General features: G+C 51.8%; 1 protein-coding gene across 1 annotated transcript; it reads right to left on the bottom strand.

The window, feature by feature from the left end:
* Positions 1–105: 105 nt before the first annotated feature.
* Positions 106–26,620, bottom strand: LOC127670144 (collagen alpha-1(XIII) chain-like). Its single transcript, XM_052164459.1, has 4 exons — positions 25,804–26,620; positions 7,887–7,956; positions 217–270; positions 106–155 (listed from the first exon to the last, which is right to left on the bottom strand). Exons 1-4 carry the CDS (start codon positions 26,089–26,091, stop codon positions 106–108), a joined length of 462 nt encoding a protein of 153 aa, XP_052020419.1. The 5' UTR covers positions 26,092–26,620.
* Between the last annotated feature and the right edge of the window lie 720 nt (positions 26,621–27,340).

Here is a 27,340-nt window from a genome sequence, read left to right as displayed (position 1 = left end):
ACTTTTATTTCCTTACAAATCTCTGTGACCACCCGGGTGGACGTTATCAGAACTGATCTAGGAGAAACACAATATCAGCATCGTTTAGGGAATCTGGAAATGCTTTCAGGAGGAAATGGTGAAGAAATGAGCCTCAGAGGATTCCCTCAGGGGCCCTAAAACAGGCCAAGAGCAGGGGGAAAAAGCAGACACTGCACGCTTGCAGCTAGGCAGTACCCAGCCACTCGACGGCTGTGGGCCGCTGGGGCTCTCCCACGCTCACTTTCCTTTCTATAAGGCGGGCAGGAGATGCTGCTTAGGGGCTTCTGCGACACAGAGCCCTTTCCACACTAAAAACCGACCTCCTCAGGGCCCAAAGGGCTTGGACTGACAAGGAAACATCTTAAATTTGCACCTGCTTTCTGGGCTGGTCATCTCTGAGGCCCAGCATCCCTGTTCCAGGAGGCCAGGGCTCCATAGCCTTGGCACTCTCAGAGTGGTCAGGTCACCAGCAATACAAATGTCCCCAGGGGCCTGCTTGGGAATACATGAAGGAAAAGGGTAAAGGGTACTGAGGATTTTTGTCTCTATCCTAAGGGTCACATGGGGACGCTTAAGTGCTGGGTTAGCGAGAGCTGTGCATTGACTTCAAACACACCATCTGGCTTCTGTGTGAAGTGTTGGAGGTGGCAGGGAGGTGACACACAGTGGCAGTCTGGACAAAGTGGTGCTTGTGGGTACGGAGAGATCAACAATGGACCCAATGGTTCTTTTTTCTTTGAGGTACTGTCTCACGGGATGGTCTCCAACTTGTAGCAATCTCCCCTGAGTGCCAGGGCTAGAGAATTATAGTCATGGGTGTCCAGGTCATCTTTCAGTGGCACTTGTGACTGATGTGACATGAGGGGAAAGGTGGATTCAAATAGTCCTCCTATGCCCAGCAAGATGGCTGAGCAGGGAGAGGCCCTGATCAAGTCTGGTGACCCCAGTTTGGAACCCCCAGACCCACATGGTGGAAGAAGAGAACTGATCTCTGCAAATTGCCCTGTGACTTCTACATGCATGTTCACATGTGGGTGTGCATGCACACATGTAAAGTTTTTAAAACCTGCTTAGATACTGGGTAACTTGCAGAATTTTGGGGAGGCCTGATGTGGGGGAAGACGATGGCTGAAGGTGTGAGCCTGTGCTGGCTGGTTGTGTGTCAACTTGACACAGGCTGGAGTTATCACAGAGAAAGGAGCTTCAGTTGGGGAAGTGCCTCCATGCAATCCAGCTGTGGGGCATTTTCTCAATTAGTGATCAAGTTGGGAGGGCCCCTTGTGGGTGGTGCCATCCCTGGGCTGGTAGTCCTGGGTTCTATAAGAAAGCGGGCTGAGCAAGCCAGGGGAAGCAAGCCAGTAAGAAACATCCCTCCATGTCCTCTGCATCAGCTCCTGCTTCCTGACCTGCTTGAGTTCCAGTCCTGACTTCCTTTGGTGATAAACAGCAATGTTTCCACAATGTAAGCTGAATAAACCCTTTCCTCCACAACTTGCTCATTGGTCATGATGTTTGTGCAGGAATAGAAACCCTGACTAAGACAGCACCCCTTGTCGAAGAATAGCCTATGAGGCACGGCTGTGAAGCGCTGAGGAGGTCACCAGCAGGGTTGACTTGCAGAGCATCTCCCAGGCCCACCAAAGGGCGCTCCCACTTTGTCATCCCCATGCTGACACTGCTCTCAAGCACCTACGGCACCCACATCAGCTAGCTAGTGAGTGTAGCCCAGGAGATACCACAGCAGGCACGAGCCTCTGGGTCTGTTTGCGATTCGTATTAGAGATGCGTGGATTACACACTTGAGCGTCTATGAAGCACTGGACATGCTCACATAGCAGGAGGAAGGGACATGGCTGAGGTGCGAGGTGGTGGATGCAAGGTGCTGTAGCGGGGACACTGAAGGACGGGAGGACTGAAGAGCTCAGCAGGGAGTAGGTGACAACAGAAACAGAAGCGGGCAGGGCCGGCGGGGCAGGGTGATGCAGGGTCTAGAAGTTCCAGTTCCGGCCCAGGTTTACTGATAGAACAGAGGAACAGCACAGCGGGAGGCTGGCACAGCTCAGGCTGGAGACAGGAAGTAGGCGTGGTACTGGGTTGTGAGTGCAGGAGAACCACAATCACAGAAGCAGGGTGAGTTTGAATATCAATGGTGTCAGCAGGCCTGTAACATAGTAGTGCTCCTTAGTAGCTGAGTACAAGGAATCGCTTCATGGCCTAAGATGACTCAGAAGTAACCTGACAATTATTTGCAGGTTCAGCAGAGTTTTGGAGCTTCCGGAAGATGGCATTGCTCTAGTTTGAATGATATCCCTGCTATAACTGCTCACTCTACAATCAGTCCTCTTTTGCAGTCGTGCCAAGGGATCCTTTCGTCTCTAGTCTCCCATTGCTTGGTTAAGCTAAAACTGAAATAAGGGCCTCAAAGACAGGCCTCTTGGCTGTGGATCTGCTCTGCTGCCACTCGGAGGTGGTGACAGGAATCTAGTTGAGACCAAAGCCCTGGCCACAGGCTCTACCCATGTTGGCTGTTGGGGGCAACAGTCAGGAGCCAGGCAAAACAGGGCAGGGCTAGCCAAAGAAAAGGTTTAGGGTGTGTGGCAGCAGCTGTCACCACCCTTGGAAAATAACCAAGGCTGGAGGGTTGGGGGTGGGAGCTGTTCCTAGCCAGGCACAAATAAGGGGTCTTGAGAAAACAAAGGCCTATTCCTAGGATCACAAGTTTTGGTGCTGGAAGGGGCTGTTCCTGCCCTTGGAGGCATCATCTGCAGCACAACAACTCATTGTTCTGAAGGACACATTGGACTGGACCACATCCTTCCTCCCCAAACCTTCCCTGATGTTACATTCATGCTCTGTGAGGAAGCACAGCCTGAGTGCGAGGTCCAGCAGCTCACCATTTCTGCACCCACAGCAGACATTATTAAGCGATTACCACACCTTCTGCTAAGCAGACATTATTAGCGATTACCACATGGTCTGCTACTCTGGATGCAAGATGACCAACCAACCCAGCACTAGGCAGTCATTACCAATGCTCTGGTTTGGGTGTGACATGTCCCTAATATGGGGACAGAGCCTGGCTCTTTGCAGGTCTGACATCTCTTTCTACCCTGATCCCTGCTCATCTGTTTCCTGCCATCATTCAGGGCTCCAAGTTCCTTAAACTGCGGGTCAGCTCCAGATGCACCCATCTCCTGTTTCCTGGAAGCTTTGGTTCTGGGTGTTCCCTACAACATCCTGTGACCTGTTGGTGGATCTTCAATGTTGTTTCTCCCACCTTTGTCGAAATACAGACTTACTTATTGACTTTTTGAGTTGGGGGCCGGTCTTGAACTTGCTATTTGGCTGAGGCCTACCTTGAACCCCTGACCCTCCTTCCCACTCCCCAGTGCTGACAGTACAGGCATAGACCATGACCTTTAAAAGTCTTATCTGAGCTGGGCGGTGATGACACACGCCTTTAATCCCAGAATTTGGGAGGCAGAGGCAGATGGATTTATGAGTTGGAGGCCAGCCTGGTCTACAGAGTGAGTTCCAGGACAGCCAGGGCTACAGAGAGAAACCCTGTCTCAAAAAACCAACCAACCAACCAAACATACAAAAAAAAAAAAAGTCTTGTCTGTACATTAACCATCCAGCACAAGTCTGTCTGGCTTTCTGTTCCATTCCATTAATTACTGGGGTCTTGCCAGACGTAGGTGAACAGGACTGGAGTACGGCTCTTCCTCAAGTTCTGACCATCTCCTCCCCGCTCATTCCCTCTCCTTTCATACTGCTCAAGAACCTTCCAGACCTTGGAGAAGAAATTCCAGGACACAGACTGCAGAGCTGCCTCCCTGCCCTGCACCATGCTCCCACGGTGACATGCTCAGTAAAAGATATTTACCCTAGAAGTCCCTTTACTTAGCCTTTGGTTGTGGCAGCTGATGAGCCTGGACCCTTACTGTGTGTAACCTCTGGCTTGCTTCCTTTGTTCTGAATGGTAAACCTGGAAGGTCTCCTCCCAGGTGACATTGGTCTTGTGTTCCAGGCCTCTCAGGGTTCTTTGGTACATCATAGGGCTCCTCACAGACTGTCTGAATGGCGCAGTGGTGGCTGTGCCCCCAGACTGGCCAAAGCACCTTTCCTCTCCCCTCCATCCCTCGTCTAAGCACAGGCCTGTACTGGGGCTGACAAGGACTACATCACCCCATGTTCCCACTGCTGCCACCAGTCTGATATTCACGGCCCCACCCTCCCAGTCCACTAAGAGACCAGTCTTAGGCAGAAGGATGGGTCCCACAGAGGCACTCCTGTTTCCAGCCCCACCCAGCCCCACCCAGCCCCAGCACTCTCCAGAAGGAGCTATTTCCTTGCCAGCTGAAGTCTATATTGTCCTATTAGTAAGAACCGGGACAGAGAATGTATGAATTTCCCTGATCTTTGTACTAGCTTCAAGTGGTCTAGGAAATCCCACGGTATATATATCTGTTCTCAGGACCCTCCCCGCGCCCCGGTATGTTTTGCAAAGGGCCCACACCCATTTCTTAGCTTCTGGCCCTCCTCCCTGAGGCCTGACCTCTGGCATCCTGCCCTGAGCCTGCGAGCCCATCACTGCCCTGGCAAACAGTGTCTGTGGGCAGGATGCTGGGGGAGAGCTATTTTGGGGCAGGGAGGATCTCAGGAGGATGCTGGCAAGGTCAGTGTAGGAAGGGAAGGAGGCAGGTCTTCTGCCCTCGACTGTGAGTCCTGAGCCTTCTGGATGCCGCCCAGGGACCCGGGGCTGCCACAGGGAAGGGCACACCCACCACGGGACTCCAGCTTTAGATTCTCTCAACCACAAAAGCCAAAGGGGGCAGGCATGGATTTGGGGCAGCAGGATCTGATCCATCAGCCACTGTAGGCAGAAAGAAAGTGTTTATTTGCTGTGACCAACAGAGGGAATTTCAGGGCAGGCAAGACTTGGGGTATAGGGCAGGATAACACACGTGAGGTATACTAATGGTGGGTGAACTATGAGGAAGAATCTAACCACTTGTTTATTAATACCCATTGAGTACCTATTGTATACAGGGATATACAGGGACAATATTAAGTGCTAGTAGGAGAAAGGTGTGTAATCCTTTGTTGTTTGTATATTTTACGATTGCAATACACAATCAGGAGCCATGGAGAGATTTGTAAACTCTGACCCCATGACAATGACCTAAAATGAAGGGCTCAGGTACAGGTAGGGGTCAGGGAGTGCTTTCCTGACCCATTGGAGGTCTTGCAAGGATCTAGAATGCTCAGTTCACCCTCCTCTTTAAGCACAAGTTTTGTTTTGTTCTTCACAAGAGGATCTCATGTCATGAGTCTCAGGCTAGCCTCTCTGACTCACTATGAATTAATTAGGGGCTGGCCTTGAACTCCCAATCCTCCTGCCTCCACCTCCTGAGTGCTAGAATTATAGGAACAAGCCACTACACACACATACATTATATATAGATATCACAGGTATAAATAGACATGCTAGGAATAGATAAATACACACACACACACACATACACACACACACATACACACACACACACACACACACACACATGATAGGAATGGAGCCCAGTGTTCCATGCTAGACAAGTACTTTACATTCCTAGCCATTTTTTCAGCATCTTGCGAGAGCTCAGCCCCCAAATATGAAGTGCACACTGCTCGCACACAGTAGGTGCTCACCTGGGGACAGTGACAAGAATGGCTGCTAGGCAGAGTAGGTGTGAGATTCCTATCAAGGGAAATTCTTTCCCTAGTCAGCAGGGGCAGGTAACTACCATGGCCTTGAACATGCAGCCAATACTTGCCCCCAATGCCAGTATACAGCAGTTTAGAAGAGAATTTTGGTGTACCATTGACAGACAAGAGACAGCTGGGGAAGTTAGATGATGATGAAGATAAAGATGATGATGATGAAGCTCCACCTCAAGCAAGGCACTAACAAGTCAGATAACAAGCCCATTGATCTCTCCCATGTATTTGCCAAGTGGCCTTTATCCTTGTTTCAAACAAAGCAACTGAGGTGCAGAAAAGATCAGACACTCTGAAGGGAGCTACTCAGCTGGTAAATGTCAGAGACAGAATTCAAACCTGTTTTCCAAAGTACCACTCCTGTCTAAGACAACAGATACAATCACACAGAATTTGGGTAGCCCCAGAAACCTGTCCAGTGCCTATCACCCCACCATCACTGGTGTCTTAGCTCGTTAACCTTGGCAGCTCATGGATCTAGCAGAAAGTGTTCTTGGACTCCAGTGCCCAATCCCCTGAGCCCAGATAGAAGAGCTCTGGCTTCCTAGGGCTCTGGACACCATTTTAATTAATCCAGGCAAGCATCTTGTGATGGGACCTTATCATAGCCTCATATCTGGATATCGCACCAGCCCGTTCACACCTGGCCACCATGAACCTCCACTGCTTATATGTGCAGCAGGCTGGCTAGTTATCACTGTCGGGTCTAGTGGGTTTAGAATCACCAAGGGTGGGGGGACCTCTGGGTGTGTCTGTGAGGGCATTTCTAGAGAGGCTCAACTGATGAAGGTAGACCCACCCTGGGCTTCATCCCACAGCCCTGGGATAGCTGAGACATGACAAGTTTCTCTGCTCTGCTGAGACACAACAAGCAGTCACTGCTACCACAGACGGGGACTGAGCCTGTGATCCCGCCTTGCCCACCACGATGGACTGTGTACTTCCTTCTACTGTAAGCCAAAACAAGCCCTTGATAGCTTAAGGTGTTTCTTGCCAGGCATTTGGTTACAACAAGTGAAAAGTCAAATAGCACACTTAACATCTGCCTGACTCTCTTCCTTGGCTCACGGAACCTGTAGAGGGTTTCTAGAGGGTTCTGAAGGCAGGGGAGGCCCTTCCAGGAGCTCAGGGGCAGCTTTTCCAAGGACCATTTGCCCTCCACTGTTAGCTAAGAAGCTTCAGTGTGCACTAGGAGGTCCTGGGCAGGGCAAAGCCTCTGGCAATTATTTAAGTACGTCTCTCTGTCTCCCTAAATCTTTTTCTTTTCTGTTCCTTCAAGGGGTTTTATAGCCCAGTGTAGTTATTCAAGCAAACAGTGACAATGTGCCATCTGTCACTAGCTCAATGAACATGGTCAGAAGCCCAAGGAGTCTTCACACAAATACACTCATATACCAACGGTCTTCACTGATGACAGTGCACTTGAAGAACTCAACACCAAATATGATGTCTGCACTGAGCAGGTGCTCTGCACACAGCTTTGAGCACAGAGAGAGAATGGTTGAGGGTGGACTGTATAAGCCAAGGCTCTGTGGCATCCTGGATGTACTCATGCAAGGTCAGAAGATAGCCAAAGCAGAATTTGAATCCAGGCTATACCTTCAGCACCACAGGACCATCCATCTATCCATCCAGGTGACAGATATTCATATACGCTTATGGTGCCTTCAGAAATTGAAGTACCACGGTGGGATGCTGGGATGAAGGTCCACATTTGCTGGACTGGTTTGAATTTCATGGCCCCTGTCATGAATTTCGGAACATGGCCACATCCACTGAATGCTATGCTTTCACTTGATCATGTCAGAGACTTCCGGGTGTACAGAGGAATTAGTGAATGGGTGCAGGCTTAGATTAATGAATGGTGGATGGTGCATGAACGGGTGGAGGAGGAGAGGAATGGGAAAAAGGAGGGACAGGAGAGAAGGATGGAAGACAAACAGATGCATCCACGGGAGGATGGAAAGTAACCGAATAAGAGGAGGTAGCCGATTTGCACAGGAATACAAGGAGAACTTCTGAGAGGTGGTGCCTGACCAAGATCGCCAATCTGAATTCACTCATGTGCTCCTCATTCACACATTCACTCAAAGGTTCCTTACCTGGTGGGCAGTTACATCCTGGAGACATCTTCGGGGCCTCCCGGCGCCTTCGTGAGTAGAACTTCCATCTCTGCACAAAAAGACAAGAAAAATCATCAGGCTCTCATAAGGCTACAGCCCTGGAAAGCCAGCATGGGGGATAAAGGGAAGGGTATTTGGGGGGAGGAGCCAACCAAGGGATGGAGGGGGGAGGTGAGGGGTCATAGGGAGAAAGCCTGGCAGTTCATGACCCTCCACTGCCCACATGGACAATCCTGATAGCCTCTGAAGAGCTCTCAAGTGTTCCTCATATAGAAGACAAGATACAGGATAAGGCTTCTCACTGTCTGGTATCTACAGTAGGTTCTTCCCACCGTCCTGTCCTCTGAACTAGTCACCCAAGGTGGCTTGAAGGCACATGTTTCTTAGCCCTCAGTAATTGTTTTCCTTCTCCAGCTGGGTACCTGGGCAGGGACAAAGCTTTCCGTTCTACTCACTGCCACAAGGTTAGCCTAGGCAGGAGGACAAGGGTGGGTGATGGTGGGCTGTGGATGCTGAGCAGGCCTGAGACACCCTTCTCTGTGCTCAAAGCTATGCGCGGAGCGCAGCCTACTCAGTACAGACATCATATTTGGTGTTGAGTTCTTCAAGTGCACTGTCATCAGTGAAAACCATTGATATATGAGTGTATTTGTGTGAAGACTCCTTGGGCTTCTGTCCATGTTCATTAAGCTAGTGACAGATGACACATTGTCACTGTTTGCTTGAGATCTCTTGGAATCTCAGAGTCAATCTGGAAGGCCCCAAGCGGTGGAACCCCAAGAGTTGCATGTGCATGATGACAGTCAAACATGTTTGTGCAAAATGGCCGCACATGGTAGACTGTTTCTGGAGACCAGTATCTGTCTGTGTGCCCTCTCTGTAGACAGCAGTGTGTTGTGTTCTTTACCCAGGACTCTTAAGTGAGCCTTGTGTCTTAAGGTTTCCATAGCTGTGAAAAGACACCACAATGAAGGCAGCAGCTCTTAGAAAGGCAAACATTTAATTGGGGCTGGCTTGTAGTTGGTTAAGGTTTGGTTTTTTGTTAGCTATTGTAATGGTAAGTGTGGGCCACCAAGACCTCGAGTCTGCAAGTAGCCACTGTGACCATGCCCCCCTCCCCAAGTTAATTCTGATTGGTAAATAAAGATGCCAATAGTTAATAGCTGGGCAGAAGAGAGTTAGGTGGGGTTGAGGAGAGAAGAAGGCAGGGCAAGGGAGGAGAAGCGGCCATGGGTTAGGAGTCAAGAGGACGTGGCCCTGAGGAGTTCAGAGCAGATAAAACAGTAGACAATAACTCAGGGTTATCAGTAGGAGAGTAGATTCTAACAACATAGAGAGTAGTATCTGCCCAACTCTTGTCTTGTTTGAGGCTTATTGAAAATATAAAGGTTGTGTGTGTCTTTCATCTGGGAACTTAATTAGCTAAGGCAGGGTGGAAACCCCAGGTTGGCATTAAATAATTTTTACAATGCAGAGTAAAAGTTTTGTTTAGCTATTGTAATGCTAAGTGCAGGCCCCCAAGACCTGGAGTCTGCAAGTAGCCACTGTGACCATGGCCCCAAGTTAATTCTGATAAAGCCAATAGCTGGGCAGAAGAGAGATAGGTGGGGTTGCCCACTATCATCATAGTGGAAAACATGGCAGCATACAGGCCGACACGGTGCTAGAGAAACAGAGCTGGGAGTTCTACATTTAGGTCTGGAAGTAGCAGAAGGAGACTGTGCACCACACTGAGCGTAGCTTGAGCATGCACACACACACACACACACGACCTCAAAGCACAGTGACATGATTCCTCCAACAAGGCCACATCTGCTAAAGTGCCACTCCATAATGGGCCAGGCATTCATATACATGAATCTATAGGACCATTCCTATTCAAACCACCATACCTTGCTAGGAGGTTGCCCTGGGTAGCACAGGGAATGACTGAGACTCCCTTTCTCCAGCTCTGCCATTCACAGAACACACAGTGGTTTTCATAGACTTAATACCAGTTCTGCTGTGCAACTGCTTCTGTCCTTGGTGGTCATCCCAGGGCATCTCCACTGGCTGTACCTTTACCAATGGCCTGGGTTCCCCCATGACCCCTTCAATCCTAAGGTCTCTACTACAACTGAGGCTGCGCCTTCACCAATGATCTCCTCTATCCTCTAGTAGTAGTAAGCCTTAGCTGCAATACTTGGCTTTGAAAATCTGGAAGCTCCCATGTTGCCAAGACCAGCAATAAGCAGGTGACTCTAATGAATTTACTAAGTTTGCATGAAGTGCAAGCAGCCTTGGCCCCCTCTGGAGAGTCCCCCAAAGACAATGCTGGCTCTTCTTAATTACTGCTATATTCTCAGCTCTAGCTAAAGAGCTTCGGTAAAATAAAGGTTTTTGTGCCTTAGTGCTACTGGGCCTCTTGTGAATCACAGCTGACCATACACCAGAGATGTTCAGTTCAAAATATCACACGAACAGCAATGACCAGGGTCTTTGAAGAATTCACAGACTTCTCTTTGAAACTTCCCAAGCTGGCCCCCCACTGTCCACACTGCCATCACCATCTGCTTCCCTGCCCCTCCCCCCACAGAAAGTCCCCCAAGAACCACCCCCCCACCCCCCCAGTTCACTGAGCTAAGTATTCAACAGTTTTGCCAGCTCTAAGTTTCTAACTCCTTCCACAGTCCTCCCGGAAACAGCAGACCCCTCCACGAACCTGGTAACAATGTCTGTCCTGGTAACAATGTCTGGTAACAATGTCTATCCTGGTTTGTCTTCTACTGTGATCAACATCTTGACGGAAGACAACTTGTAGAAGGAAGCCTTTACTTTATTTTATAGGTCATCATGAAAGGAAGTCAGGGCAGAAATTCAAGATGGAACCCAGGAGCAGAAATGGAAGCAGAGACCCAGAGGCAGGAGCTGATGCAGAGGCCATGGAGGGGTGCTTCTTACTGGCTTGCTTCCCCTGGCTTGCTCAGTCTGCTCTCTTCTAGAACCCAGGACTACAGGCCTAGGGATGGTGCCGCCCACAATGGACTGAGCCCTCCCCCATGGATCACTAATTAAGAAAATGCTTTTCAGCTGGATCCCATGGAGGCATTTCCTCACCTGAGGCTCCTCCCCCTCTGATGACGCTAGCTTGTGTCAAGTTGACACACAAAACCAGCCAGTCCAGCTGGCTACCTTTCACCCCTGGCCACCTGGCAGAGGAGCGCCTTCCAGCGGCTGACTGGCCCTCTGCCGTGCTGAGGATGGTGTCAGCCCTTGTCCTCCTGACCTGAGCAGTATTTACACACTTCTCCTCTGTGCACTTTCTGCACTTGACTCCCAGGAAGGCATGCTTTCTACATTCCCATTCTTTCCCTCTGGCCATTCCCCCTCTTTCTCCTTTGCCATTCTCATCTTGTCTGCTCGCTATCTAAATGTCGCAGGCCACAGGGCCATGGTCCAGGGCCTGACCTCTGTCCTCTACACACTGGCTCTCCCAGACCTTGCCTGGTCTAAGATCTTCGATATTATCTATGAGTGCCTTAGCCAGTGTTCTATTGCTGTTGACAACAGAAGAGACACTATAGCCAAAGAGACTGTAGAAGAAAAAAAAAAAAAGAATTTCATCAGGGGCTTGCTTAGAGTTTTAGAAGCTTAATCCATTTATCATCATGTCAGGAAGCCTGGTGGCAGGCAGGCAGGCACGGTGCTGGAAAAGTAGCTGAGATCTGAAAGCAGAGTGGGGACTGGAGGAGGGAAGGAGAGTAGGAGAGAGGGGGAGGGGAGGGAGAAAGAGTGCACCTGGGCCTGGAATGGCCCTTTGAAACCTCAAAGCCCACCCCCAGTGACACACTTCCTCCAACAAGGCCACACCTCCTAATCCTTCTAATCCTTTCAAACAGTTTCATTCCCTGGTGACAAAGCATTCAAATATGTGAACCTATGAGATCTATTCTTATTTAGACAACTGTAATGGTCATAGACAGCTCCATATCCCCATCTCTAGCCTGGGACCTTCCTCGGGGGGCATATGACCAGCTATTTTTCTGACAAGCCATCTCAGAAGAGGGTCCCAAGACCAAGCCCCTGAGCCTGCTGCCTATATCCCTTTCATACATGTCCCATCAGAGCCAGCTCAGTTTCTCCCACTTCCCCCTGCCTCACTCAACCAGTAAACACCTCCATCCTCTGCCTGTAGACACCAGGCATCAGAGCCCTTCTCCCAACCCCAGCACCACCAGCGGCTCCAGATACATCTGGAGCCCAGTGACCTTGATAACCTACTAACCGCACCCTACAGCCAACCAGGGCCCAGCAGCCCCACTCTCCACCACTGCCAGAGCCACCATCTCTCCAGGCTTTCCCTTAGCCCGGGGCCTTTGCATTAGTGATTGCTCCCTTTCTAGAATGTTCTTTTTCTAGCTGTCCACCTGGCATGCCCCTAATAAGATCGTCCTTGCTTCCTGTCCCCTTCCCTACTTCATTTTCTCCTTTACATTTTCTTCTCTCTCTCCTTTATTGCCTCCCCTTCGCCAACAGGAAGATGAACCATATCTTCTGGGTCCCTCATCATTGCGCGTGCCCAGTGCATACAACAGGGCCTGACATTCAGTAAGCCCTGGCTATTTACATATCAGACATCACCGTCAGCTTGACTCGGGCCCTGTTGCAGTGGGCTGTGACTCACTCAGTCAGGTGCCGTAGGGTGCTAGCCAACCCCTCTCAGATGGGACTGAGTGACCCAGGTCACCAAGGCACACCCTCCAAGTGGCCAGCATTGGTTGCTTAACCCCCTAGCTCTGGCCTCTTAGGTATCAGAATTGGAGGCCCTAGTGAGAGACTCCAGACTAAGGCTGGAGGTGGGTGGGGCACTCTGCAGTACTGGTTGGGAGGCGGACTCCAGCACTCTACACAGAGGGGGCCCTTCTGCTGTCTTGGCTGGCAGCCAGGACCTCCTGGAATGCCCTGTGTGGCCAGCACTGAAACACCACCGGCCTGATGGGTCGCAGCTATTAAAACGCTGGTGTCAGTATCAAAGGGAAGAAGATGCCACGCAGCCACTGCTTCCCCAGAGCCCCGGCTCAGGCTTAGGGGCCAGTGGCTCCCCGTGTCCTAGCTCAGGACCCTTAAAGGGACCGCAACTTCCCAACCCAAGCATTTGTTACACATGAATCCCGATGGGAGTGGGGAGTGAGGCCAGGGGCCCAGTATGACTGTCACTCCAGGGTCTGCCCTCAGACAGAGGCTGCACAATAAGATGTTGCCTCTTGTCAACCGCCCAGGTTCTGAGGCAGACAGTGCAGTAAAACAGCAAGAATCAGGGATAATCACTAGTAGTAGAGAGTGACACCTTCCAGGGTTGGGCTGTAGCTCAGTGGCGTAAAGGGCTTGCCTGGGGTATGCATGAGGTTGTGGTTTAAATCCTCTGCACCAGAAAGAAAAATATAAAAGCCTAATACCAGGTACAGTAGGGGTATGTCTATAATCCCTGTGCACAGGAGGTAGACACAAGAGGATCATTGCAACTTGGAGGCTAGCCTGGGCTATACGATGAGACCATCCCCGACAAAATGTCACCAAAACAACAAAACAAAGCAGGTGGGATATAGCTCTGTTAGCAAAGCGCTAACATGTACACCGTTACCTGGACGGTGTACACACAGCAGGCATGTTCAGAACCCTGGGTTAAATCTCCAGTAGACAATAAACTAGGTACGGCGGTCCACACCTCTAACCCAAATACTCAGAAGACAATAGGATCAGAAGTTCAAGATCATTCTCAGCTACATACCAAGTTTGAAGATAACCTGAGTTACATGAAACCCTGCCTCAAAAATATTTTAGCTCAGGCTTGGCGACACATGCTTTTAATCCCAGCACGCAGAAGGCAGAACCAGGTGGTCTCTGTGACTTCAAGGCTAATGTGGTTTACAAAGCAAGTTCCAGGTCATTCCTCACAAAGATTTATTCATCTATCTATCTATCTAACTATCTATCTATCTATCTATCTATCTATTATCTATCTATCTACTCTCTATCTACTATCTATCTATCTACTATCTATCTATCATCTATCTATCTACTATCTATCTATCTACTCTCTATCTACTCTCTATCTATCTACTATCTATCTACTATCTATCTATCATCTATCTACCATCTATCATCTATCTACTATGTATCTATCTACTATCTATCTACTATCTATCTATCTGTTTATTTGCTTATTTATACATTCATTCATTTAGTTAGTTAGGTTTTTTGAGACAGGTTTTTCTCTGTATAACCTTGGTTCTCCTGGAACTTACTCTAGACCAGGCTAGCCTCAAACTAATAGAGATCCACCTGCCTCTGCCACCTAAGTATTAGGATTAAAGGCGTGCATACCACCACCACCTGGCTGATTTTTTTTAAACGACTCACATTAAACACTCTACACTTCCCATAGTGATAAGATTTAAAGGGAAAAAATGTCACATAATAATTCATTGTGATGAATAATCATATGGCTCCTACCTGCCCTCGGGACTATCTGGAGCAGGCACGGACTCCAGTGGGGCTTTCTCTGTGGGGCTTTGCAGTGTGGATAGGAGCTTGGTGGTGGGCCAGACTTCCCCATTAACAGTTCTCAACAATAGATAAAACATCCGGGCTTCAATACCCTCAGCCATAAAGTGGGGGTGGCCTTAATTATCTGCTGCATTAACAGGACAGCAGAAAGGACAGAGGACATAAGGAGACACCGGGCTTAGGGGAAGTCTAGTTACTGCTTGGCGGGTGTGGTGTGCCCGCACACCTGTCTTGAGCTGAGGGTCTCTGCCTCTTCTGCCAGTCACATTGGGGCTAGTGTACCCAACCCATCCATGGGTACCAACAGGGTGAGTACTGACAGTCCTGGGCTTGCCCTGGACCCCTCTCCTGGGAAGAAAAGAAGAAGATGATGCCCGTGGCTCTCCAGTTAACTCTGATCAGAAGCTGCCAGCGCAGAAAACATTAGGCATCTCTCTGGTCTTCCCTGAGACCTGCTCCTTGCAGCTTTGGGCTGGACCTGCGCAGTACCCACAGTTGACAGCAGAGGCTCAAACTAGCAACCCAAAGCCTGCTGTGTAGCCCAAACCTGGAACAGCAAGGGATGGGGGTGGGGGAGTCGGGGAGGGGAGGGGGAGAAACAGAAGAGGGCTAGGGAGGGAGAGGCACAAAAGATGGTGGGGGAGCGGCACTGAAGAAGGCTTAAAGAGGGACCGGCCCAAGAGCCAGCTACAAGTCCTGGGGCTACAGCCGATCTGCTTGCTGGCTGGGTGAAATCAAAGCAGAGGAAACTCAGACACCCACACACCCACCCACACCCACTCAACCTCAAACAGACTCGCCCAGACCACTTCAGGGCTGGGGGCCACAAGGAGCCCAAGGAATTGTCTTCCTCCCTCCAATCTGTGTAAGAGCTTGGCACCTGATCACAGATGACAGACCCCAGTGCTGGCAGGCTGGGCGCAAGGGTCTCTGGGTGCCTGTGGCAGCCTCTTCCCAAGCTCAGGGAAGGGAGATGCCTGTACCTGTGTGTGAGCATTCCAGACGTCTTGTAGGGAAGTCCTACAGTCCAGCTAACCCAAGGTCTGCCTGCTGCCTCTGGGAAGTCAAGGAGCTATGGAAGTTCCTCAACCGGCTTCGAGTTGTCTGTAGAATGTCTTTACATGGGTGTACAGCACCTCAAGGACCCAGAGAGATGAGGCCAGGCCACTGAGGGGGCAGGTCCAGGAACAAGAGTCCTGGATTGGCAGAGCTGAGACTGCCTTACATGGCCCCTCTTTCCTCCCTTCCCCACCCAGAAAGGGATTGGGGCACATCTATGTGTTTTGCAGACTAGTCAGAATCGAGTGGACCCAGAGGCAGACCCTGGGGAGTTGATATAGAGTAACGCAGGACAGTCCACAGTCCCTTGTTAGGTTGGCTGTAGCTGAGAGGAGTGAATGGCCAAGAGCTGGTCACAGACCACCCTGGCCCATCACAGGGAGGTGACAGTCCAGCTGAGGCTGACAACCAGGTGAGGGCTCTGGGAACGACTGGAAGCCAGCACAGTGTCACCCCTCTCAGAAACCACACAAACTTCTAGTCTAGCCATTCGTTCCGCAGACCTCACAACCCATTTCACAAGCAGGAAACTGAGGCACTGAGGGTTAAGTAAGAGGGCCGGACTAGAACCTAGGAAGCCTGACTTGGAGCCCACATCCTTCATGCCAGGTCTGTGGTAGAGGGGAATAAAAATATGTTAGTCAAATACCAGGAGCGTCTCAAAACACATTTACTCTGTGTGAATGGTTGTGTGTGTGTGTTATATATGTGTATGCATGTATTTTTATACATATGAGTGTATGTATATGTGTGTATGTGTATACGTGTATGTTTGTAAATATGGTGTGTATGTACATATATATGAAGAGGGTGGTTCTGATACTAAGATCCTATTCCTCAATTGGTTCTTGATTTGTCAGTAAAGAAAACCCAGGAGCAATTGCTGGGCAGAAGGTACAAGCGGGACTTCCAGGTCCCAGGAGGAAAAGGCAGATGAAAGGAAGGAGAGGGAGTTTCTTCCATGCTTTGGAGGGAGACAACACAGCAGCCATGTGAGGTCTTGGGTCAGGGGGATGGGGAGCTGGGGCCTGTGGCCACTACTACAGGCATGTTTGACAGGGGCTAGGTAGGACTAGTCACTGAAGATTAGGGCAGGTGGGGAGACATATAATAAATTGGTAAGGGCACGCTTTTCCAGGCAGGAGATATCAGTGCCCAGCAATTGTGCCAAGAAGGCAAGTTGTAAAGGAACAAACTGTGTGTGTGTCTTTTGTCCAAGGATTCAAGGGAAACCAGCATGGCCAGTCCTGAAGCAAAAGATATAGTATAAAATTACACGCAATGTGTATGTGTGTGTGTGTGTGTGTGTGTATGCATGTATGTTTGTACATATATATGTATATATATGCATGCATGTTTGTTTGTACATATGAGTATGTGTGCATATATGTATGAATATGTATACATGTTTGTGCACATGAGTGTGTATGTATATATATGAATACATATTTCCTTGTATACATGAGTATGTATATATAAATATTTATACATGTGTATTTGTGTGTATTTGTATATATGTGTGTGATTGTGTATGTATACATATATATGTGTGTGTGTATATGTGAATGTGTATGTGTGTATGTGAAGGTACAGTTGCAAGTGCATGAGTCTAAAAGACCACAGGATATCACACGTGGGGTTCTCAATTGTTTTCTAATGATTTTTTTTATTTGAGGTCTCTCATTGGACCTGGGGTTTACTGACTTGGCCAGGCCGGCTAGCCAGAGGCTCTAGGGATCTGCCTATTTCCGGTCATCCAGGGCTAGTGTTACAGACACATGCCATCATGTCTGGCTCAAAACAAAACAAAACAACATACAAAACAAGAAAGTGCGCATCTACACTTTCTTGGCAAGCATTTCACTGACTGAGCCATCTCCCCAGCTCCTAATTTTTTAACGCTAGGAAGACTCACTTCGTGGGTGATATGATTATCACCCCATTCTAGAGAGGTGCATCTCAAGGCAGAGAGAGATCAACTTCGATTTCACACAACCCAGCTGGACTTGAACCCAAGCATCAGTGAGCAATATCTGGGCTGAGGGCAATGGGACTAAACTCTATCAGTTGTGACAGGATGTGACTGTAAGGTCTGAGGGAGGCTGGAGGCCAGGTGATCACAGATCACCCTGTGTAAGGGAACAAGGCCCTTCTCCCTCTGTTTAACTTTAGATGCTTGTCATCCATGCTGGGGACTGGTGGTGGCAGGTGGCAGATGGGTCTGGAGCTCTGACAAGATGAAAAACACATTCCAAGTGAGATTTGACCAACCCTGGAATAGCCATGAGTCCTAATAATATAAGGTAGTGAACTCCCCGTCACAGGGGGAAAGTAAGCACAAGAACCAAGCCTGCTGTGAGGATTCCTAATACAGCTCAAGGCTTCTTTCCTTTTCAATGTGATATTTGGGATGGGGTGGCCTGGAGGCAGCAGACTCTTCTGCTTCCCAGGTAGCCATTCCTTCTTCAAGGCCAAGGAATCTTATCACTGGTCCAGAGGGCAAGGGAAGAGAGGTCCCACGATGCCTGTATACCCCATTCTCTTTAGCATCCTTGTCTCTGCAAGCCACCCAGTCAGAGCCTGGCTCTCTGCAGCCACCCTGGGAGTACATCCAGAGTGCAGCCCACAACCATGATTGGACTCTCAGGGGTGTCAGAGGCCCAGGACAGCAGCTGGGGCATCCCCGCCTCCCGGCCTCCCTGCGGCAGCTAACACACCAGGTAAAAATGAGGGGAGTCTGACAGGCGGGGAGAGTCTGAGAAAGGAGAGGTGGGAGGAAGGAGAAGACAGGGAGGAGAAGGAAGAAAAACCAGGCTGCCTTCCTCGGAGATCATTGAGGCTGGGGTTGGGTCAGGAAAGGAAGGGGCTGAAGAGACCCATCCGGAGTGGACTCCAGCCACATGGGGTTTCCCAGAACCCCACAATAGCCTCTAGAAGAGAGACAGGAGTCCAGTGTTCCCCGGGGAGGCTGGGCCTGCCTCTCCCGGGAGGTTCCTCCCCTTCTGTGCCCAGCTGCAGGGCCAGGGGAACCCAGCTGCCAGCTGCCTCCTCCCGAGTGTTCCCAGCCTAGCTCAGCCATTCCCCAACCCTGGACCTCAGTTTCCCCTGAGGGAGCCTGTTTATTCCCCCTCACTGGCTGAGGAAAGACCAGATCAGGGTACATAGAGAGATCCAGAGAGGCACACACAAAGGGAGGGGGGGGGAGAGGGAGGGGAAGGGGGAGAGGGAGAGGGAGGGGGAGGGAGAGGGAGAAGGAGAGGGAGGAGAGGGAGAAGGAGAGGGAGGAGAGAGGAGAGGGAGAGGAAGAGGAGGGAGAGGGAGAGGAGGGAGAGGGAGAGGAGGGAGAGGGAGAGGGAGAGGGAGGAGGAGAGGAAGAGGGAGGAGGAGAGGAAGAGGGAGGAGGAGAGGAAGGAGGAGAGGGAGGAGAAAAAGGAGAGGGAGAAGGAGAGGAAGAAAGGAAGAAAGAGAGGGAGAGGGAGAGGGAGAGGGAGAGGGAGAGGGAGAGGGAGAGGGAGAGGGAGAGGGAGAGGGAGAGGGAGAGGGAGAGGGAGAGGGAGAGGGAGAGGGAGAGGGAGAGGGAGAGGGAGAGGGAGAGGGAGAGGGAGAGGGAGAGGGAGAGGGAGAGAATGTGTGTTGTGCACCCAAAAGCAAAGCAACGGGGAATGCGGCTCTGGCCATCCATCAGATGAGCCCACACTTGTGGTGAAGCATCTCCTTGTGTGAGCAGTAAGAACCCACCCTCGCAGAGCCCAGTATGGCTGAGGTCAGGACAGGATGAAGACTCTCCTTAGGGTCTTCCTGACCAAGGCTGGAAGGAAGAAATCGCGCTCTAGGAGACACCCTTACGATGGCCAGTAACACAAGCCAGGCGCCACGCCAGTTCAGTCCAGCCTCTCCTCTGTAGGAGGCACGGCCGGCTGAGCGCCTTCCTGGTCTTCTTCCTGGGTGCAAGCACACACTAGTGGCCGTGCTGGCCAGTCACTGCTATTCACTAGCCACGTGACCCTGAGCAAGCCACTTGACCTCTGTGGGCTTCAACTTCCGCTCCTCTCTGAAAAAGGAATGCTGGACACAGACACAGAGGATCAGAAGACGCAAAGCTCTGAACAGCGAGCGCCAGGTCCACAGTAAGTCCCCAAAAAACATAGCTGTAAGTGCCGAGATTGGCTGTGTCGTCTGTCTAGTCACCCCCACCCCCTGCAAAATGTCGCCAAGCAGCCTGGGAAGGAGTGGATGGAACACTTGACCAACCTGGGGATTGGGGGCCAGAGGTGAAGATGTCCAGCAGCTCTGTGTAGGCAGAACCGATCATGAGGCGCCATCTGCAACCTCCAGCCGGGGCCAGGCATGATGCCTGGATACGGTGCTGTGAAGCCCCTCTCCCAGGGACTCTGTGGGAGCAAAGGCTAGGCCACAGCTGGGTCTGGAACTATGTGACCCTCAGTTGGCTAGGACACTTGCCCCAGCCTCTAGCAAGACGCCGATTCAGAGTGGGGGAGAGTGAGCTCAGTTGCAAAAGTGTCCTAAGCTTGAGGACCTGAGATCAGAAACAGGGACTGGGTGTGGGGTGTGTGCTTGTAATCCCAGCGCACGGGGTGGGGGCGGAGGCAGAGGCAGGAAGATTCCTAGGGAATTACTAGCCAGTCAGCCTAGCCTACTTGGCAAGTTCCAAGCCAGTGAGAGAGAGATCCTGTGACACACCCAACACACACACACACACACACACACACACACACACACGCACGCACGCACGCACGCACGCACGTGCACGCGCACGCACATGCACACCAGAGGTACAACAGGCTTCCCTCTTGTTTCTATACATCTATAAACCTGCATACACGTGTACACACACATGGATCTTAAATCAGTCGGTAGGTAAAATCTGCCTACCACTTCCAAAGTCCCAGACCATTTCAATAATAAGCTCTGAGACTAATGGGCCTGTGCCCCCCTTACTAGCTTGTGTGGACAAATGGAGAGACAGGACATTTAAAGGTTATACAGAGGAGGACGCCTGGCCCAGGTAGCTGGGGCTAAGTCACAGATGGCTGGTAGACTTTTCCTTGTGGATTGGCTCCAATGGGCTGGGAGTATAGCCTGATGTCCTGGATGGAGAAGGACTGAGAGGTCTGACCAGGCTCAGGGAGAACTAATCATTGAGTGATGATTGGGGAAGCCAGCGCTATGTGCTATGTCTGGTTTTTCTTAAAAATGTCATTTTAGGCCTATCCAGGAAGTGCCCCCGGGCAAATGAGAGGGGGGTGAGGGAGTTCTCATGGCTTCAGAGATCTCTCCAGAGGCCACGGAGAAGAATCTAGAAGGATGTGGAGTAAAGGGGAAAGGCATCTTTCTGGGAGTGACCAGCAGGACTTTGTTCTGATACTTTCACTTCCTGTCACCTCCTGCAAGGGCTAGTTAGCCAGTGAGCCTTCGTCTTGCCTGCAGTTACCTGAGAAGCCTCTGCCCAGAGTCTGTGACGGCTCTCCCTGACTTAATCCATCCTAGCAAACCTGCTATTTCAAACAAAACAGAACTTGAGATCATGGAACGGCTCTCTTCACACTGGGCGTCATCTCTCGTTAGCTCTCCGAAGCTTCTTGGAGCTTTGCTGCAAGACTCTAAGCATGACAGGATACTATGATCAGGGGCTGTGTCTGCTGAGAACCCTGGAGCTGGGGCTAGGCACACATGTAACATGTACTGACCATCAGTACCCCACCAATGAGCTAGCAGTTAACCAGAGACCAGAAAGGGTTCCATGGAAGAGACAGACCTCCTTCGTCCCTCCAGCAGGACCCCGTCCTGACCCTTTGATGCTAATGGAAGAGAATCTTCTGGACCTGTCTTCCCATTGCAGAGCCAGGTCCCCAGACATGATCTGGGATGGACTCAATGGTGTACTGGGCTTTGTTTGAGGATCCCTAAGGCCTGTCCTGAGGCTCAGTTGTCAGGTACGCAGACCACCGCTGCACAGACGACCCACCCTGTGACCCAGCCTGCTCCGTTCGGAGCCCACCTCCACCCGCAGCCTAGTGTTTTAATCTTGTTGTCAGTGCTTTGATCTCTCCTCTCAATAGCCCAATAAAAGGTCCCGGTACACATACCCTATAGACGCGAGACATTCTCATAAACATGTCTTTTTAGGGGTGTGGGGGGTCTGCCCACACTCTGTCAACATCTTGGCCTGGAAGTTTCTACCACTTCCTTTCCCAGGGATTCTCCAAGGTGGAAGAAATGAGTCACGGGAGCCAGGGGGACACTGGTTCAGCGACACTGGTCTCCTTATCTATATAGTGGCGTAGTGCAGTGCCAGCCACTGCGGAGTGGGGAAGACAGGAGGTGCCATCCTGGCCGTATCTGTGGTCTTGGTGCATCCTATGAGCCACTCCAAGGGACAATACAACATGGGTACAGGGAACAGCCTTGTAACTGGGGTGGGGGTCTATCGGGCCTCCCTCAGTGTCCACAGGCCAAGGGCTGCAAGACCCTGCCCATCCCTAGCCCTTGGCCTCCAAAATGAACTTGGTTGTTTTTAATCCCAATCCTGCCTCCCCTCCACCACCCCCTTCTCCTCCCCACCCCCACCTCCTGCCCAGTCTAGCCTAGGTGTCATCTGATTTTCTCCATTTGGGACATTCCAGTTTCTTTCTTCATAGCAAGGAAGTCAACTCTCAGGCAGCTGGTGGACTCATTAAGGGTCCCACGCCACAGAGAGGCGCTGGCAGGGAATCAAACCCAACCCCCAACCCCCAGGTGGTGACCCACCCACCAGTGGCCTGGAGCCCCTCAGATCTGACCTGGCTCATTTCTTCCCAAGTGTCCTTTCCTACTGGGCCCTTCTGCTTGGTCCGCCCTGCCAGCTCTGTCCTTCTCTCAGACCTACTAATCCTGTCTCTGTCCTCTGCCTACTTCATGTCTCCTTGGATTTCAGGGGACCAGCAGACCACTGTGCAGGCCCCTCCTGAAGTCCTGCTCTCCTCCCTTAAGGAGGTGCTCAGGCCCCTCTGCTCCAGGAATTGCTACCCTAGGACCCTGCGGGGTTCTTCTTTGGGGCATCATCCTCTCCTGCTGGTGGGGCCATTCCTCCGTCCATCTTGCTATCTGCCACCCCCTGAGGGTCTCACAGCAGACCCAGAGTGGACTTGGAACCTGGATGTAGCAGCCAAGAAACCTAACTGCAGGGGGTGGTGAGATCCATTCTAGGCCCGCAGAGGCAGGGGATTTAATCTTAGTCCCTACGCCCTCCAGCTCCCTGTGTCAACAGAAGGGCAGGGACTCCTTTCCCAACCCTTTCACAAATCTGTTTTTGAAACAAAACTACATGGCCCCTCCCTCTCTCATCCTGGTCTAGCCTCATCCACTTTTTTTTTTTTTAGTTAATATTATTTATCATCACTGTGTCTACATTCGGGTGCTCTTGCTTGAGTCTGTATGCATACGTACTCCTGTCCTAGAATATAAATAAGTCTGCGGGTTCCAGAGATTAAACTCAGGTCTTGAGGCTGATTCAGCAAGCCCTTCTCCCCACTGAGCCCCTCTGGTCAGGGCTCACCCCTTCCTCTCTTGTTTATTGCTTATGTGTGGGAGAATAACCCTGGGAAGGAGAGACAGAGGGTGGTTCCCCCTCTAGTTTCTCTGGAGACACTTCCATAGTCTCACAGCTGCCTATTGTGTTTAATCTTATCAACCCGACTGAAGTAAGAAAACCCTCAAAGCACGCCCCTCTGGGTGTGTCTGTGAGCGCCATTCCAGAGAGGGTTAAGTTAGCACAGACATGTCTGACAGAGCAGCACCTGCAGCTGGGGGGAGGGGGGCACAGAGAACTGTTCTGGCCCCTCCCACCAGAGACACTGAACCCTCCGAACCGTGAGCCGACGTAAGCCCTTCTCCCTCCTGTTGTTCCAGGCAGGCTATTTTTTGTCACCGCAAGGAGGAATTCTGATGCCCAGTCAGTCACCAGCTCCCCTGTCTTGCCAAGCACTTTCCGTGAGACTAGAGTGCTGGACACACTCCACTTTGATTTTTATTTGATTCCAATAGATTAAGTCACATATGCTAGTGGTCTCAAGCAGGTGGCCTTTGAGTGCCCCTCCAGTAACCCCCAGACTACAGACCCCATATTTGCCAGGTTCCATGACAGGACAGCTCCCTCCAACAACCCCAGACTTCTGCTTCCAAGGTGTCATCATCCCTGCAGCTACCAAGTCCAGTTAGCTCTGTCCCCAACATCACCCCTGGCCATGGTCCCCAAACAGCCTCCTGTCAGCCTTCATTCCCATTTGAGGGACATAAACATCTTTCATCAAATCCTTTGGTAGCGTCCCATTTCCCCATTTCTCCATCTAGTAGTCCCTTTTTGACCTGGGTTGCCCATCGCACCTAGCCTCACCTTCAAGTATGCCCATCTCCACCTCCCCAGTTCCCATGGTTTAGGGTGTCATGCACAGCCCCAAAGCAGCCCCGCCCCCAACCTCTAGCTCCATCCTCCAGAACCTGTTCCCTGGGTGGTGATGGGGTCCTCTTACTTAGCACAAAGCCTGATGCTTAACCCCTTGAACCAGGCAAACTCCTGTTCACACTTGGTCTTGCCCTAAAAAAATCACTTCCTCGGGAAGTCCGCCTTATGCTGTATAGAAGACATTTCCTGGCCGGCTTCCCTCCAGACATGGCGTCTACTCATTTTCTATGTCCCACTCAAGTTCGGGAAGACTGAAGTGTTCTCCGGGGCAGTTGTCTCCCACCGCACTGCTGTTAGCTCTCAGCAATGGGTGCAGGGTAGGGAGGCTTAGCTCTAACACTGGATGTCACCATATAGCCCTGAACAACCTACTGCCCATCTCAAGATCTTGGATTCCCCCCCTCCATGTCTGTAAAATGGGGCCACTTCTGATCATCTTTGGGGTGCTTCTCAGTTCTAGAGGCTAAACTAAGGTCAAAGAGTCAGCAGGGGAAACACAACCTTTTGCTTGAAGCAGGGGGACATCTACATGAGAGACAAACGGGAGACCAGGCACGGGGATGTACAGGAGGAGGTGTTTGCCACCCTCATCACGGTCCACATGGTGCCCCTCCCCCACTCGGCCAACCAGCCAGAGAGACTGCCCCCAAGCCCAGGGAACTGTGGGTGGCCTGACTGAGCCTTCTTAGTTCTGGCCAGTCATGGCAATGGGCTGTAGCAGCAGTGGCGGGACACCCTCTATGCTGTGGCCTGTGACTTCCCCCATGGGGCCATCTAGGGAATTACTATTTTTAAAAAAGGCACCCCAAAACCTAACTGCAAGAGACCCAACCCTGTTAGGTCTGGCTGATGCTTGCCATCATTCTGTAAGAGCTCAGAGAGGTGACAGCATTTGTCCCAGTTTGCACAGCATCCAAATAAATCCCAAGGTGGGCACTGAAGCCCAGAGCTGTTGGCTGGCTTTTAGCAGAGCCCTATTGGTTACTCTCCCACACACCTCTCACTGTGCTCTCCAGATTCTCTTAGGCCCCCAGCCCACTCCATCTTGTGTGTTCCGCTTCCCTCATCGTCCACACCCACACTCTGCCCCACTAGAGTCTGCCTTTTCCACACACCCCCTGCTCCCCAGGGCGGATGCCGCTGCCACACGCACTCTCAGGATTCTCCCAGCATTAGTAACTTTTGAACTACCTGGGAAGGAAGACATTTGGGGAAGAGAGAGAGAGAGAGAGAGCGCGCGAGAGCGAGCTGCATCCGTTTCCCATTTGCAGGGTTGGAGTTAGGACCATTTCAGAGACCACAGCCACAAGAGTTAGAGGTTAACACGACCCTGAGGGGGGTCAAACGGGGACCAGCAAAGAACAATCGGCTTGAGACCTTTACGTCCTTAAATGGCTCACTCTCTTGCCCTGCTTCCAAATGCGACTATAAAAACCAGGCAGCACCCACCCTCGTAGAACGGGCAGGACGACCAGATCCCTCACAAGCGTCCCCCAGATTATCCCCATCCCACTCCACCCCCGAAACCAGTCCAGGCGGCCTCTGAGCACCTTTCGCGCGCGCCTTGCCTTTCTCCACCTGACCGCCGCGCGCGTAGGGCGCCCCCAGCGCAAGACCCGGGGGTCTCCTGGAGCTGGGAGGTCCTGCGCATGCCGGCCTGGTGCTCTGGATCTCTGGCAGCTCAGCGGCGATCCCTGCCCACAGTTCTAGGACAGGCAACCTGGGCGAGCGTGCAAAAAAAAAGAACGCCGGCCCGCACTGGCTCGTGGTGTCCTGGGACTGCGCGAGGGGGCGCTTCGGGATGGGGATAAAGCAACAAAGGGCACAAACCTCGTCCAGCAGTTGGTTGACTCGTCCCAAAATAGCTTTCTCCATCTGCTGTTCCCCGCGCTCCGCTTCCAAGCGCAGCACCCGGGCCTGCAGCTCGGCGGTCCGAAAGTGGGCGAGCAGGCTGAGCGCCAGCGAGCACAGCGCCAGAGCCAGGAGTCCGCAGCACCCGGGGCTCGGCAGCCTAGCGCACTGCTCAGCCAGCGCCACCGTCCCGGGCCCCGACGAGCCCAGCTCCCCAGGGCCGCGGTTGCCGGAGGCTGCCGCTTTGCGGGAACGCTCCGCCACCATCCCCTCGGGTCTTGAGAGCCAATAAATAAATAAATAGAATAAATAAAGACGAGATTCCGGAGGTGCGATCCAAACTGAGAGGCAGGGGAAATGGGGTTAGCGTGGCTAGAGGACGCCCCTTTCCTTTGCTCGCCAAAGAGCACCGAAAATGTGCAGTCGGAGTGGGGGGGGGGGCAGCCAAGAGCCACCAGCAGGCGTGATCGGGGTACGCCAAGGTAAGAAAAAAAGTTATTTCGAAGAATGTTCCAAGTCCGGGGATCTGGCCACGTTCCCCGCTCTTTTCCCTTCTCGCTTCTGCAGAGTCCTCGGGCTGGTGTGACGCTCGGGGTCCTTCTGGGTGTATTGTGTCTCCAGGGAGAATGGGTGTCAGTCCCCGGGCGAAGGGGCGCGCATGCAGGGCCCCATGGGCAGAGGTGGGTCGTGGCTGCAGTGAGCCGCGCTGGGGCCGATTCCGGCGCCTCTGTAACTTGACACAGCCGGCTTGGCCGCGCGGATCGGATGAGCGCCGGGCGCTACTTCCCAAACTAATCTCCTGCGCCCCTCCCTCGCCCTCCTCCCTCGCCCTCCTCCCGCTCCTCCTCCGCCTCCTGCGGGGCCGTGGCTGGGGTTTGTTTATTTATGCAAAGTCGCCTGGGGTGGGGGGCGTGGTGTGCGGGGGCCGGCCGACCTCGGTAGCCCCCGTCCCGGGCTCCTGGTGCCCTTTGAAGTGACACTTGGGGTTATTTATAGGCGGAGAAGGGGTGTGGGATGGAGCGGGGGCTGCGCTCCTCTTCGCTTCCGAAGATTCACACTCAAGATCTCAAAGACATAGGGACCCGGTATCACAACACCCCGCTTTCCCAGAACGTTGGGGACCCTCCTGGCACCCAATGCACCACGCCACAGCACTACTCTTTCCAGGGCCTCGGGGTCCTCCCGGCAACCTGTTGAATCACCGTCAGGGCGCCTGCATGGTCCTGTACGTCCTGAGTTGGGAGCACTGCGGTGACTACAGCAGACACCCTCTCCCTCACCGGTTTCTACCCAGGACCCGCTTTTTGCAGGTGTCTCTGGTGGGACCAAGCCACCAACCACAGATTCACTCAGAGTGGAAAACCCAACGCCTCGAGGCAGCGGTATTGACGCTCCTTTTCTCTTTCAGGACTAGACCTAAAGGACCGGACAGAGATTTATCAGGGGTCACGCCCACAGCCCAGGTTTATCCTAGGATGTCTAACAGGCGCGCGCGGGAGGGGGGGGGGGCTCTTAT

The sequence above is a fragment of the Apodemus sylvaticus genome, chromosome 19, assembly GCF_947179515.1.
Source record: "Apodemus sylvaticus chromosome 19, mApoSyl1.1, whole genome shotgun sequence".
Classification (NCBI taxonomy): domain Eukaryota; kingdom Metazoa; phylum Chordata; class Mammalia; order Rodentia; family Muridae; genus Apodemus; species Apodemus sylvaticus.
The sequence above is the reverse complement of the archived record's forward strand: the minus strand, read 5'-3'. Positions and strand labels throughout refer to the sequence as shown.